A 16,058-nucleotide genomic window follows, 5' to 3' on the forward strand; every position below is an offset into this window, starting at 1 on the left:
CAAAGACCTGCATCCCCAGCACCCACACGAGACCCTGATGGAGTTTCTGGCTGCGTCTTCAGCCTAGTCCAGATCTGGCTGTTGCAGGCATCTGGGGAGGGAACCAGCACATGGAAGAACTCTGCTTCTCCCTCCTTCTCTATCGTTCATGCTGCCAGATAATAAACAAGGAACACTTTTTTAAAAATCCAATCTACTGAAACAAACAAAAACAAAAGATGACTTCAGCTGCTGTGGGGAGGTGCAGATGGTGAAAGGAGAAATGAGGAGAAATCACTCAGTGGATGAATGATCCTGTGACTCCAACCTTTACACACTGAACTCATGAGGTTGTCCAATCACTAAAGGCCAGGCAGGACGGAGAGGGGAGGGATGGAGAGAGAGAGAGAGAGAGAGAGAGAGAGAGAGTGTGTGTCCCCACTCATGTGTGGAAAAGACCAGAAAGAAACATACTAAGACTTATTAATAATTGTGCCAACCCTATGGCTGTATGGGGGAAAGATTATTTTCCAAAGATGTTTAGTTAAAAATCTCATGACAGCTTACAAATTACTTTCAAATGTTCAGAAAAATATATTATATATATTTAAAATATAAATACAAACTTCTGCATGCTCGAAGTTTTCCTGATCTATAATTAAAAAAAAGAAACACGGTCACTGGCAATTTTCTTTCCTGCAGGCAGCTGTTTCATGAGTGATGTCTGCATTCCTGCTTTGTCTTCACCTCTATTTTCTAAATTGCTTTACTTTTCCCATTGGAAAGGGAAGAAGTTCGCACCAACCACACCAAGCCATCCAGGTTTCTGGGCTCACATCCATGCGCACACGCTCATTTGCCCGGCTGGCTCAGCCGGGCCCACCCACGGCCAGCACCGCCCTCCATGTCGCCCTCCGTGTCGCCAGCACACTCACAGCTCGATGCCATGCTCGATAATCTCCTTTTGCTGCTTGATGACCTCAAACTGCTCCGGGTCATCCTGAACGGCTGTCTGGGTCCCGGAGGACACTGTGGACTCCATGGACGTCACACTGCTCCGCCTGCCCATGTCCAGGCCTTTCCCGTCCCCCATCTCCTGATCCAGGAGCCTCTCCTGACCTGCAGTGATACAAAAGCAAAGGAAAACAAACTGGCAGAGGAGCACACACGGCGGAGCTGAGTCTGGCTCCCCGGGCCTCTGGCAGCAGAGGCAAGAAGGGCCGAGGGCTCGCGGATTTGCAGCTCCTCTCCATTTCGAGACAAAAAGGTGATGGCTCAAGTGCAGGGTCCCTGTCAACCACCTGAGGAGCCCACGCTGAATTCACGGCAGTGCTTGCTGCCTGTCTCGCTCTCTTAAAGATTTTATTGATTTGAAAGGCAGAGTAACAGAGAGAAATAAGGAGAGTTCAGTCATCCTGCTGCTGGTCCATTCACTCCCCAATGCCCGCGACATTCAGGGCTGGGCCAGGCAAGCCAGGAGCCAGAAGCGCCAACCAGGTCTCCCACATGGTGGCAAGGTCCCACATATCTGGGTGTTCATCCACTGGTTTCTCAGGCACATGAGCAGGAAGTAGGGTTGGCAGTGGGGCATATGGGACTCAAACTGGCACTCCCCTGAGACATAGATGTCATTAACGGCAGTTTGACCCTCAATGCTACAGCTTCCCCTTTCTCTTACAAATAAATACAAAAATGCATTTAGTACGTAACTTTAATAATTTGAAAAAGTGTTCAACAGCATAGAGTCAAAAATCAAGAAGCAGCCATCGGGACACAGGAGAATTTGGTATATCAGAGTGGTGCCTCAAACTAACAAGAAAGAGACCACTGGCAAAAAGTCACAATGAAGTGAGAGAATAACTTCCTACTCTTCTCCTAAAATTTACAAATAGCTCAAACACAGAACCTTCAGGCCTGGTGTGGTAGCCTAGCAGCTAAGGTCCTTGCCTTTCAAGTGCTGGGATCCCATATGGGCACTGGTTTGTATCCTGGCAGCTCCGCTTCCCATCCAGTTCCTGCTTGTGACCTGGGAAACCAGTCAAAGATGGCCCAAAGCCTTGAGACCCTGCACCTATGTGGGAGATCTGGAGGAGGCTCCTGGCTTCTGGTTCCTGGTTTTGGATAGGCTTAGCTGCGGCCGTTGCGGCCTTTAGGGAGTGAACCAGTGAGCGGATGGAAGGTCTTATTCTCTGTCTCTCCTCCTCTCTGTATATCTGACTTTCTAACAAAAATAAATAAATCTTAAAAAAAGAAAAAAGAATCGGGCCCGGAGTGGTAGTATAGTGGCTAAAGTCCTTGCCTTGAATGTACTGGAATCCCATATGGGGACCACTTCTAATCCTGGAGGTCCTGCTTCCCATCCAGCTCCCTGCTTGTGGCCTGGGAAAGCAACTGAGGATGGCTCAAGGACTTGGGACCCGGCACCCGCATGGGAGACCCAGAAGAAGCTTCAGGCTCCTGGCTTCAGATCGATATAGCTCTGGGCATTGCGGCCACATGAAGAGTCAATCAGTGGATGGAAGATCTTCCTCTCTGTCCCTTCTCTGTGTATATCTGACTTTCCAACAAAAATAAAATTTAAATCTTAAAGTAGTTAAAGAGAGAAACAGAACCTTGAAAATACTAGACTAGCAAACTAATCTTTGCTCAATTCGAAGCCAACTACACCCAGACAACTTTTCCTAACAGTAGTCCATCAGGAATGGAGAAACGCAGCTTTCTCACCCACGCTGGTCTGGTGGTTGGGATTCACATACAAGTCTTTGCTCCACTCCACCATGCACTTCAGGATGGACACGAGGCACTCCAGGCCTTTCTTCCTCAGACTGAGCTCCTGTTGGACCAAGAGGCACAGCATGGAGACTCAGCAGAAACATTAATAACACGCAGGTGTGGGACTCCCAGCACATCCAGGGCGACAATCACGGACATTTGGTGCTATTAGGGACAATGACCGAGGACCAGTTCCCAAGGACACACATATCGAGGGCTGTCGAAAGCCTGGGCATGGCTGAAGGGGATCACTACAAACATCCTGGCACAGAAGAGAGGGCAGTGTGCCTAACCTCCCTAATCTGGGAGTCAGGTATTTGTGAAGAGCATTCCCATTCATTCCTATGGAAAACAAGGCAGGCAGGAACGGAGGGAGCGAGAGACAGAGGGGGTGGAATGAGAGAGGGAGAGAGTGGAAAACGTGGGTCCTAAAAATAAGGTCCTAAACAGTGATTAAAAAACAAAAAAAATATAAAACATTATTCAGCAAATGAATGATTCTGGATATAGCTTATCCTCTAAACACCCCAAATATACTACATTAAACTTTAAGGATTACTTGATAATAAAAATAACAACCAATTTTTAAAAACATTTCTTGAATAAGAAACTGAGTTGTAGATAATCTAAATATATAAATATATATATGTAAATATATATATATATATTCAGAATAGCATGTGAGGCAGCAGAGACTGTGTGAATTTTGGATAACTGTGAACTTCTTCTAAGAAAAATGTCCATGCAGAGAAAACCCTGCACCTAACTTGAGGCGCTCACCAGGCTGGCCTGCTCCTTCAGAGCCCTTCGGCTCTGCTGGCTTTGTCAGCACCCCACAGGGCAACCTCCCCTGCCTGCACTGGAACTGTGCGGGGTCCTGCTCTCCACACTGACTCTGGCAAGGGAAATGCGATTCAATGAGCATCGTACAGCTGGTCTCAGCTCAGATGTCACCTTCTACGAGAGCCTCTCGAACAGCCCTTTGAGTGACCACTGCCCAGCTGCAGCACTGCCTGCTGTCCCTGTCTTCTTGTTCTCTGCAGCCCTTACCACACCAGCCAACTCAGTTCTTTACTGCTGCTTTGTGGGGCAGGACATACACTGAGCTTCTGTTTCATTCACCGCTCTGTGCACAGCACCGAGGACGGAGCCCGGCATGTGGCGGTGCTCACCCCAGGCTTTCCTGAAATGAGTGGGTTCCCAAGGTAAGTGCACGGCCTTGGTATTTTTACCTGCAGAGGTGTCATGCCCAGCTCGTGCCCACTTCGTCCCTGAGCGATTTTGGACAAATCATTTACAAGGCGCTCAAAAATGTTAGCAGCATTTAAGTCGCAGTCATAGTTGACATAGATATCCACAACACACTGGGCGTCTGGGAAAACAAAGACAAACAGCAGTTACATTTTCTCTAAATGAGATATTTTTGACAAGAACTCAGGAGGCCACACTTCATTCAGGACGGTCTATCAGAAGTCCTGTTTCCAGGTCTGCCCCCCAATTAACTGTAACCCCGGGTTCTTCATCCCACCCCTCCACAGCTCACCTTCCTTGTCAGAAAGGGGCTAATGATATGCCATCTACCTCTAAAAGTGTGTCACTCTCATGAAATCACCTTACAGAACAGACACATGGATGCTTTGTTGGAAGCCCATGACTGTAAGGTGTAAAGCACATGCAAACGCAGTTCAGGACCCGGTCCAGGGTGGGCAGCACCAATGCTCTGGGTTTTGTGATGAACGCACAGTGCTTGGTACACAGGTACGGTGACCATGTGTCCCAGACTGATAGGATCAGGGGTGGGTTCTGGGGTGTGGGCTTTGAAATGCAAAACCCAGAAAGTCCCAGAAAGTTTGAACTGGTGGTCCTATGAGAGAGCAGAAAAAGTGGGAAAGGACAAGTCACTAGGTTAGAGCGAGCCTTTTGGGACATGACTTATCCTAACACATCATTTAAACCCTACAAAGATGGGCTAAAAGTCTTAATCTGGGTTTCAGCAAATGAAGTAGCCACAGCTGAGCTGAACCTGCCTGTGGCTGGGCGTCCTCAGGGCACCTACCTGCACAGATCCTCGTCAGAGTCTGAATGACCATCCACCTGTGCTCAAAAGAACTAGTGGATGTTTCTAAGATGTTCAGGAAAATCTCTTTGAAGAAGACCTGTATGACAGGAAGACAAAGAGGACAACTGGCAGTGACCATTAGGGCTCACAGAGGAGCCCGGCAGCTCCTCCCTACAGTAAGCCAAGGGGACTGGGCAGAAGGAAGAGACGGCATCAAATCCACCCTCAGAGAGGGGATGGCTGCACACAGTCCCATTGTGGGAAGTCACCCCTGGGCTCCCACCTTGCCCAGCCACATAGGGATGCAAAAGAAAGGGGAAATGTGGATTTTCAGCTGAAATATTATTTTCTAATTTAGCAACTAATAATCCACATGACTTCAATTTACAGACCACACAAATATGTTTAGACTGAGCTCAGCACAGACTGTAATGTCAAAGCTTTGGGTAAACTAAAGATCGTACAAGATCTGCAAAACAAAGTTTTCATGAAAAGGTGCTCTCCTTATCACTCAGCAGAATCAGTAAACCATGTAACCCTTGACCGTGCTGCCAACAGTTGATTCAGCTGAAATGAGTGATTGAACAACAACCACAAATTGAGTCCCTACCTCTATCTGCATTTTCAAGTGCATTTTGAAATTTGAAAGAAGAGTAAGAAAAATGGCGAGAGAGAGCTCGAAGACATCAGGCACCGAAGAGACGCCGTTTTTGGACAAGGCCACGCAGAGATATTGCTTGATTGCATTGATGAACATCTCGTGCGTCCGGAAGACAGGGCCAGCGTTCTGCAACACGGACAGGAGCAGCTGCAGCGACACCACCTTGGAGCGCAGCTCGTGGGATCTGGCAAGGAACACGGAGGGCAGTAAGAGCGCAGGAGGACAGACCGTGGCAGGACACTACTGCAGGTGGTCTCGCTCCTCTAGCAGCAGGCCCTCTGCTGAGAAGCCTGTGAGCTAAGACTTAACGAGAAGCATCTGTTCAGGAGAGACCTGCCCTGGGGTGAGCTGGGTCTTCCTGGCGTCTGCAGGCCTCCTGGGAACAGGCTTGGTATCGCGTGAGCCCTAGGCCCCTGCCTGCTCCATCTTTACGTGTGAAGACCCCAAGGTCAGGGATGCTAAGAAATGGAAAATGCTCATCAGCCTTTCCCTCATGGCAGCATCCCTGATAAAAGACCTCAAGACTAGCATTAACGATGAATAATAATTGCAGAAACAACAGTGGTTATTAGTAATGGACAAGACCTTGTGCTCAGGCTAACAGCATCTCATCTTTCCACTCATTCCTGGAAGGTGATGTTTCATAGTCCCACTGTGCAGGTGCAGTTCAGCCAACAGCCACAGAGCTGCTCCCAAGCAGAGGAACTGGAGTACACACAGCTCTGGCTCTAAAGCCTGCTGTCGGCACCCCACAGGGCCCTCCTCAGCCTTGCAGTAGCACATTTGCTATGAAGAACTGTTTGCTTTCCCTGAGCTGAAACTGGTCTTACACCTGTGCCTACAAAGTAGGGCAGGGAACTGCATCCACAGGTATCCCGCCCTTTCTCACCTCCCAATCAGGAGATTAAAGAAGGTATTTAGCTACATACACTGACCATTTTCAGCAGAACACATCAGGGCCAAATCTTGGTGACTGGGTATACAGACAGTGAGCATGAAAGGACTGTACGGACTTCATGGATTGGAAAAGCTATGGGCCATTGCCACCATTGCCACCATTGCCACCATTGCCACCATCCCCCCACCCAGGAGCCAGGACATCAGGGGAGGGTGGGAACTGGCAGCATGTGCTTCTGTAGTTGGCCACAAACTACTGTCTGCTTACTTCGGATCCGGAGGACCTTCCCCGAGGGGCTTCATTGACAGCTTGCACAGGGAGCGGAACACGAGGAAGGCATCCTTCTGCAGAATGTGGGAGAACCTAGCTGCCACCTGGTGTCCTTGTGCATCTGATTCCTGAGGTTAGAAACAGATGAAAACAAAAAGCAGATGGGAAACACCAAAGGGCAACTCTTCAAAAACAAGAAACCTGATTTCAATGGGGAGTTCATCACAGGGAGGGGAGAGGGGAGGAAGAGAGAGCCCTAAGGGGTGGGGGGCCACAGCAGCTGGTTCCAAACGTTGGCCCTTGTTCCTCAGAAAGGTGGCATGGACGGTTTAAAATAAGTGATCCAAGTTAAATAATACCAACCAAAGGAGGAAACAGAGCATCTCATGATCACAGAAAATCTAACTAAACTTATTTTTTTTCAATAAAAAAAATGTATTTGAAAGGCAGAATCATAGAGGAGGAAAGACACTGGCAGAGAGAATCTTCCACCCACTGGGTTCCTCCCCAAAGGCCTGTAAAGGCCAAGGTTGGGCCGGACTGAAGCTAGGAACCCAGAGCTGCTTCGGGGCCTCCTACATGGGTGCAGGGGCCACCTTCTGCTGCTTTCCCAGGTGCATTAGCAGGGAGCTGGACCAGCAGCGGAGCAGTCGGGACAAGAACTAGCACCCATATGGGATACCAGTGGCAGAGGTGGAGGCCTAACCGGGTTTGCCACAAGGCTGACCTCTGAACTAAGTTTATTTTTATGCAAAAGAAAAAAAAAAGCAAGAGAGAGAGAGAGAGAAATCCATGCACGGTTTTTTTCACAATACATTTTTTTCCATGAACTTTCTGAAGACCTCTAAATGACTAGTACCAATGACTTAAGACAAGATCTTTCTCCACTCAGACCAGCAAACACTTGAATGCTACTGGCCGGATGTAATCAGGAACAGAAAAGCAGTGATTAATGCCCTGCGAAGGTGGCCAGAATCTGAATCACACCTTCTTCACGGCTGCCTCAGCGACAAGCAGGAAAAATTTCCAAGTCTCTAAATCCTGCTCCCACGCTTATCTCCAGCAGGAATTTATTCTGAAGAAGCAAGTAAGGATGTAGGGAAGGCTTACTGAGACTGTTCCCAATGACAAACTTAGGTCATCTGAGACCTAACAGGAAATCGGTTCAATAGATTGTAACAGATAATCCAAGGACGATTTTACAAGGTCATTACACAGAGTTGAGTTAGTGTGGAAACATGTCTGTGACATGGCGTCAAGGGGACAAGGCCAAGTCCCAGCCTCCTGCACACAAATCCTTGTGTGGATTTAAGAGCAACTTTCTAAGCACATTCTTCTATTTGCTTTCATTTTATTTGAAAGAGAGAGACAGGAGGCAGACAACAGAAAGATCCGGGGAGAGAGAGAATGCAGGCTTTTCTGTGTGTTAATTGATACCCCAAACGCGTCCAACTACTGGTGCCGGGTCAAGTCGAAGCCAAGAGCATGGAGCTCAATGCAGGTCCCCCGCCTGGGCACAGGGGCCCAGGCACAGAAGATGTGCTACTTTATTCCCCAGGCCATGAGCATGGAGCTGGACAGGGAGTGGAGCAGGTGCCGCTGGTTTTTCTCACTCTGACATTCAAAAAAAAAAAAAAAGTAAATCTTGAAAAGAATAAAATAAATAAGTAAAAAGAAAAGGTAAATCTTGAAAAAGAAGCAAAGGCTGAGAAACCTTGGGGAAGATAAGCAGGACCTGGCTGGATAATCATGTCATATGACTCCATGTTCCATATGCTGATATACACAATTTCAAGAGTATAATGAAGTCATTTTACAAAAATAACATGGCAGACATACAGAACGGTACACATCAAAGTTACCAAGCATGTTGCTACACAACACATACACAGTTACTCCGCTTAAATGGAGTAATATGGGCCCGGAGCGGTAGTCTAGTGGCTAAAGTCCACACCTTGCATGTGCCAGGATCCCATATGGGTGCCAGTCCACGTCTCAGCTGCTCCACTTCCCATCTAACTCCCTACTTGTGGCCTGGGAAAGCAGTGGAGGATGGCCCAAAGCCTTGGGACCCTGTACCCACGTGGGAGACCTGGAAGAAACTCCTGGCTCCTGGCTTCGGGTCAGCTCAGCTCCGGCTGTTGTAGCTACTTGGAGTATGAATCATCAGATGGAAGAACCTTCTCTCTGTCTCTTCTTCTCTTTATATATCTGACTTTCCAAATAAAAAGAAAAATCTTAAAAAAAATGGAGGAATATGTCAGTATGTCAGAAGTAGAAAAATCTAGAAGAATCTACATAAAATGTTACCGGGGTGAGTTTTGGGTTATGAGACTCGGAATAACTTTTCCCTCATATACTGACTTTCCAACTAGAGAGGAAAGCCTGTTCTAGATTTTTCTGTTTTCCCATAATGACTGCATGTTATTCTGAAAGAAGGAAATGGACAGAAATTCAAATTTTTAAAAATTCTGGGTAAACAGGATTTAATCACAACGTAACACCAACCAAACTGAACACATTCCAAGAAGTGAGAGCCCAGGATGACGCCTACTGAACACTGACCAGGGGAGACGTCTCTCACTTCTCCTGACAGCGATCAATCATGCAGCCCTCAAGAAGGTTACGACAGACATGAGTGAGGACAGAGTCGCCAACATACCAAGTTATCTGCTGATGACAGGGACTGCCTGTCGTCTGCGATGCCGTTGGTCTGTGAGTTCTCATCAACCCCGGGGGGACCGCCACTGTCCTGGCCTTCCAGGTCTCCCAAGCCCCTCTCGGGTTCTGTCACACCATGCTTTTCCGCTGCTTCTGAAAACACAAGCACAGCAGTCATCACCCAGTTGGCTCGTGCCCTGGTGGCTGCCTGAGCCCATAGCTCACCCGACCACCCACCTGCTACCGCTACTGCCCCAGGACTGATCCAACACGGAGAAAGAACTGGCCACTGGGATGCTTGCTTCTTATCCACAGCACACTGCTGGGGCCACAGCATGCATGGCCCGCTCCAGGGACTCCATTCTTACTACCACCCAGGCCAATGCGCCCCTGAAACAGTACACTGCAGCAACCCTGCCCACCCCAGACAGTTTCAACTGAAAATGATTAGAAGTTACTGAACATCTGAAGCACATTTTTTTTTTACACAGTTGTTACTATTGGAATTAAAGAAGAGCAACTTATGACAAAAAACATTAATTACAAAGAAAAATGTAGACCTGCGCTTCCTGGCCAGCCACATGAAAAAAGGAAAGAATTCTAAAAGGAATTATAGCGTTCATCATTTAATAAAGGAAAGTGCAGTTGTTCACTAACAGAACAATAAAACTCTAAGTGGCATTTATTATGTGGATCTTCAAAGACAAACAGCTTTGAGAGATTTAATAAGCATTAAAATCAGTAAGTTTCACATAGTACACGTTCATGCAACAAATGTTTAGCGAGTCCTGCTATACACCAGACCCTATGACAGGGAGCAAGTGTGCAACCGCATCCAGGACAAGCTTCCATCATGAGATGACGTCTCATAAAGCCATCCAGAAACAAAACAAAAGGCACGAAACAAAAATATTCTATCTTAAAGCTATTTCCACAGGGAAGAAAAAAAATAAAATCCACCTACAGTTTGTGGTACCCTAAGCTGAAGAAGCAAACAGGGCTTAGGAAATTGGCTTCTGAATCATGATATTAGTAAAAAAAATTTTTTTAAACTGCACACAACACCCTCCTCCTCCCCTCCCCTTGACATTATGGCTGGTGGGTAAAAAGCCTCTGTGTACGTCAGAATCTCGTTTGGGCACAGGTTCAAGACTTGGCTTCTCCACTTCCGATCTAGCCCCCTGCTCATGAGCCTGGGAGTGCAGCAGAGGATGGCCTGAGCGCTTGGAACCCTGCACCCACGGAGCAGACCCGAGCGCCATTCCAGGATCTCGGCTTCAGCCTGGTCCAGCCCTAGCCACTGTGGTTGTTCAGCGAGTGAACCACTAAATGGAAAAAATCTCTCCCTTTCTCTCACTAACTCTGATTTGCAAATAAATAAATAAAAAATCTTTTTTTAAAATGTGCCTCAGCATATACAGAATTTGTTGACACTGCTAACACTGGCAATGGCACTCACATAGTTACCATCACCTTGTGTGAAACACTCGGACTACCTGCACTCTTGTTTTCTCCTTTCATTTAACTATACTGATTGTAACCCACAAAGTCTTCCTTTTCACGCAATTAGTGGTCTATTGGCACTGGAATCAAGTGTTCAACACTAAATCACTGAGCTGAGATAATGCAGCAAAGACAAAGAAAACACCATCTAATCGTCACTCGGAGCCATCCAATTTTAATTCCACTTGAAACCACAACATGACACTGAGAGACTTATGACTGAAGTTTGACATCCAAGGGCCGGCTGTGAGAACTCACCAGCAACAGAGCAGATCACAGGGCCCAGGGCTCACTCTGGGAGAACCGGCATACCCCTGCTCTGGAGGGCCAACAGTGGCCCTCACGTCTCCATCGAGCAACCAGACTGTGTTCTACAAACCCAACCTGATGACAACAGAATCAATCCTGAAACCTAGGTGCTTCCTGAAACCCCTCAGTTTCCGGAGGTTCACCGGGCTGGGAAGAGGGGTCTCTGGGATTAACGCATTTGGGCAGGAGGGGCTGGGCTATCCTCGCCTCTTACCTTTCACGGCTGAAGCGACTACGTCTTCTAGGATGTCCTTCACCACCTCCTGGGCTCCATCCTCCAGGCCTATACCACGCACAGCCAAGTACAAGGACACACGGGGACATTCCCAGGGAAGACAAAGGAAAGGAAGAAGATTACAGCAGTGTTCCTCCGAAGTCCTGCTTCCGAGGGCAGAGGCTACAAGCCCCATGCTATGGCAGACGACACCCCCAGAAACCTGAAAAGCCTCACACAGCACCTGCTGTGCTGTCAAGGTCTGCTTGGGGGCCCACACAAGGCCCTGGGCATGGCCCTGCCACCTCTCCAGCCCAGATGCTTGGTCCAGGAACTCCCCACGGCTTCTGACTTAGGGGATGGAGCTGGATATCCTCCAGCTGTGCCTGTTAATACCAACTGGTAAAAAGATTGTGCCTGTGGTTAGGGTGCAAAACCAAAACCAATGAGCTGGATCTGCTACGTCACTGCCCTATCACCTTCACAATCCGTGCCATTCAAATGTACCACTTACCATCTGCGTTACGTACGTACACTGCACGGTGCTCTTTAAGCTAACTCATCGTAAGCAACTAAATCTGCAAAATAATTCTGAATGTTCTAATTATATTTCCTGAATGTATTTTAAAATAAATGTGCCATGATTAAGATCAAAACTGTTCACCTATGAATCACCTAAAATCATCTCATCTGATCTGGCAAACATCTGACCAAATATTTCCAAGAATTCCCATCCTGTTTCAACTTTCTCTGATGCTACAAGTTAGAAAAATTTGGTGAGTTTCCAATCCGTAGTGTCCATTCCACTGACAACATGACCTGACAACATGGCCTGTTCACACTCAAACACAGGAAACATCCACTCATTTTTTTTCCAAGATGCTACTAGCCCAGAGAGTGAACCCAGAAGCTAACACATAGTGACTGACAGGTGACTGTCACCTGGCCTACAGAATGTATCATTTTCCCGTACTGACTCTTTAAGACTTCTGAATTAGCTATCAACATTTATATACTCAGAAACTAAAAAGAAAGACGGAAGAAAGGAAGGGAGGGAGGGAGGAAGGGAGGGAGGATAGAAGGAAGAAAGGAGAGAGAGAGAGAGAGAGAGAGATAATAGAGGGAGGGAGGGAGGGAGGCAGAGATGGAGGAAGAAAGGAAGAACAGAAAAAGAAGAAAAGCCAGATCTAGCTTCTAGCTAAAGAATTCGACCACGTGGTAACCCTGGCCACACCAGCAGCGGTCTTCTTCAGCCAGCATCCGGAGCACTCGTGGATGCCCTGCTGCCTCAGTGCTCACCACGCCCAATGAGGGTCTCCCTTCCAGGACAGCCCTTAGTACCACCACACTGGACTGATACTGCTCCTCTGCAGTGAATAAGAAAGTAACATGTCCACAACGGGAGCTTGGTCGGGAATCCCTGCGCTCACACCAGCTTTCCACCAACACAGACCCAGGGAGGCAATGGAATTCCTGCCACCCACGTGGGAGGCCTGGCCTGCATTCCTGGCTCTTGGCTCTGGCTCAGCTCCAGCCACTAATGACATTAAGGGAACGAACCAGAAAATAGGAGCTCTTTCTCTTTGCCTCTCAGATAAATAAATTAAAGAATAAAGAAAATAAAATGCTAGGAATACGAAAAGTGGGAGACACTGGTCAGATGATTTAAGAGCATGAGAAGGATCTGTGCTATGGCAGCACAGGTGAAGTGCTGCTTACACTAGCAGCATCCCATATCTGAACATGGCTGTGGTTCCCAGCTGCTCTGCTTCTGCTTCTCTTCTCCTGCTAATGCGCTTGGGAAAGTGGCAGAGGATGGCCTGAGCACCTGGGCCCCCGACACCCACATGGGAAACCCGGATAGAGTTCTGCACCCAGGCTGCAGTCACTGCGGAGTGAATCAGTGGATGGAAGATGGATCAGTCATCTCACTCTGCTTTTCAAGTGAATAAAAACAGAACTTGGAGGGGTGGTGGTATAGCAGAAAAGCACTCACCTGCAAAATTGGCATCTAATAAGAACATTAGTTCATATGCTCCACTTTTCTTGAAAGATTTATTTATATGGAAAGTCAGACACACAGAGAGGAGGAGAGACAGAGAGGAAGATCTTCCATCCAATGATTCACTCCCAAGTGGCCACAATAGCTGGAGCTGAGCTGATCTGAAGCCAGGAGCTGTCCTCAACTGCTTTCCTAGGCCACAAGCAGGGATCTGGATGGAGAGTGGGGCCACTGGGACACAAACTGGCACCCATATGGGATCCTGGCACATTGAAGGCAAGGGTTTTAGCTATTAGGCTACTGCACTGGACCTAGCGCTCCACTTTTCAATCTAGCTCCTTGCTAATGACCTGAGAAACCAGCAGGGAGGATGATCCACGTGCTTGGGTCCCTGCACCCAAATAGGAGACCCGGATGAAACTCCTGCCTTCAGATCAGCTCAGCCATGGCCACTTTGGGCATCTAGGGAGTGAACCAACTGATAGAATATTTCTCCCTTTCTGTCTCTCCCTCTGTCTCTATAACTTGTTCAACTGAAGAAATAAATTTATTTATTTACTTTGAAAGTTAAGAGTTACAGAGAGAGGGGGGAGAAACACATAGAAAGTTCTCCCGTTGGTTGGATCACTCCCCAGATGGCCTCAGTGGCTTGTCCTGGGTCACAGTGAAGCCAGGAGTTTCACCATCTGGATCTCCCATATGGTGGCAGGGGTCCAAGCACTTGAGCCATCTTCTGTTGTATTTCCCAGGTCACTGGCAAGGAGCTGAACCGGAAATGGGAGACAGCCAGGACACAAACAGGATCCCAAATGGGATGCTGGTGTTGCAGGCGGCAGCTTTACCCATTATATTACAATGCCAGCCCCAAAACAAACACGGCTTTTAATGTCATCTCCCACACCTTCTCAAGTCCTCTCTGACACAGGATGCATTCAAGTCAGTGCCTGGAAACAGCGAGTGCTCACAGCTGAGTTTTGCGGGGCTGTGGTGCAGCGGGCGCCTATGAGAAGGCTCTGTGAGGGCCTCAGCAGAGAAGCTTGCTTCCTCCGTCATGTGCCCAGTCCTGCAGGTTGAGTCAATCATGAACTTTCTCAACCAGCCACACTAAAAGTAACATCTGTGAAAGTCATCACTATCTTTTGGTCCTGAGAAAAAGAAAAATCTCTATTCAGCAAGGGTTCCGCTGTCCTCACTGTAGTTTTTGCCTTCAGGAGCCGCAGGAGCTCTGGTTTGTGCTACAAGCAGCATCTTCCTCACTCTGTTCAGCAGGTTCTCAAGACCCAGGCTGCAACCGCAATAGAGCCTGGGCAAAACCAAAATGTTCTTAAAAACAAACAAACAAACAAACAAACAAAAAAACACAACAGTACGATGGGTCAGGAAGCCTTAATTCTCACAGAATGTTCTGCAGAGGAGCTGTGGGGTCCCAAAGAATGCTCATGGGGAAGAAGCAGCAGGACTTGTTCCCCCACCCCATGCAGGACAACTGCTCTTGCTGACTAATGGCAAATCTGTTGTGTCAAACTTTTATGCAGCCCGTGAAAATGATAGCCAAATTAACCCAAGCACTTGAATGGAGCAAGCAGAGCAAGTTCGGAAAGCATCGGACCTGCTGTGGAGCCCCCAGACCCCACAGGTTCCACAGATTCTGTCTCCAGGAAAAGTAAGATGGTCACCTTGAGCAGGCTTGGACAGGAAATGTCCCTGCTGTCCCAGCCAGCTAGAAGACCCCGTGCCCAGTAGCAGGTATGCCCAGAGCCCTCCCTAACAGCCTTCTGCCCTCCTCACAGATCCATGATGTCATGTTGGAAGGGAATGTGCCTGCATTTCACAGCTTTCCTTGCAGAAAGAGGGGTCATATGATTGAATCCTAGCCACCTTTGGGTAAGGGCGGGATCCGGGGTGGGGTTACAGCCTCCAGCATTGCTCTGCGGCCTTTCCTCTCCCTTCTTCCCTCCTGGAACAAACTGGAAGCACCCTGCACCAAGGCCAACCCTGGTGATGAAGTCACACACCTAGAACAACTTGGAAAATCGGAGTTGGATGCCATGCCCTCCCAGGTCCCTGTCCACAGGAGGGAGGCAGGGATCATGGGCGATGGGGCAGAGGACGCAGCAACAGCAACCACGCATAATTCAATCATCAAAACCAGTGCCTGCCTGGCACCGTCCGGGATCTGGAACACATCGCTGTCCACAACACAGATCTTTATCTTAATCCCGGGAACAGTAAGTGAGCAAATCTCATTAAGTGCCACGGGGCCAGGGAAGTCATCATGAGGGGGGGAGGGGGGGCTAGAGCAGCAGGGGCTAACAGATGGTGACAATGAAGTGTGACACGCCTTGTTTCCTAGGAACAGGTCTGAGTGTGTCCAGTGAGTCAGAGCACTCACTCACCCAGAAGAGCACTAAAGGGAAAAACCAGAGAGCAAGGCTCTTTGGGACATGTTCCAGCCATGAGCACACAGGGCCCTCTGGCAGGAGACACATTAGGCGACTCCCAGTCCCCATGGTGCAGCTAAGCAGAGCACTGCAAAGCAAAGCACTCAAGAGCCGCTGGGCTTCTGCTCCTGCCCAGACTGCCGGAAGTCAGAAGGAGCAACAGCGCACTCGGTTATTTTTATCAAGTGTCCATCTGAAACTTCTTCCTCTTTCTGTTAAAAACAAAACAAAACAAAAATAACGAAACTTCTGAAGCAGATTTGGGATTAACACGAAAAACAGCCAAGCT

General features: G+C 48.1%; 1 protein-coding gene across 3 annotated transcripts in view; it reads right to left on the reverse strand.

Moving 5' to 3' along the window:
* ARFGEF2 (ADP ribosylation factor guanine nucleotide exchange factor 2) overlaps nt 1-16,058 on the reverse strand; it is an 87,980-nt gene that overhangs the window by 45,071 nt on the left and 26,851 nt on the right. For 2 of the 3 annotated variants that reach the window (XM_040981349.1, XM_040981351.1), the window contains 8 exons: nt 11,327-11,395; nt 9,302-9,453; nt 6,637-6,767; nt 5,421-5,655; nt 4,808-4,907; nt 3,984-4,123; nt 2,704-2,812; nt 915-1,098 (listed from right to left, as the gene is read on the reverse strand). In XM_040981349.1, coding sequence (XP_040837283.1) covers nt 915-1,098; nt 2,704-2,812; nt 3,984-4,123; nt 4,808-4,907; nt 5,421-5,655; nt 6,637-6,767; nt 9,302-9,453; nt 11,327-11,395 — 1,120 coding nt within the window. The remainder of the gene's footprint in view (nt 1-914; nt 1,099-2,703; nt 2,813-3,983; nt 4,124-4,807; nt 4,908-5,420; nt 5,656-6,636; nt 6,768-9,301; nt 9,454-11,326; nt 11,396-16,058) is intronic. The other variant, XM_040981350.1, reaches the window with a different exon arrangement.

This window comes from Ochotona curzoniae, unplaced genomic scaffold, assembly GCF_017591425.1.
Source record: "Ochotona curzoniae isolate NIBS_2020 unplaced genomic scaffold, NIBS_Ocur_1.0 contig_3520, whole genome shotgun sequence".
Lineage (NCBI taxonomy): Eukaryota > Metazoa > Chordata > Mammalia > Lagomorpha > Ochotonidae > Ochotona > Ochotona curzoniae.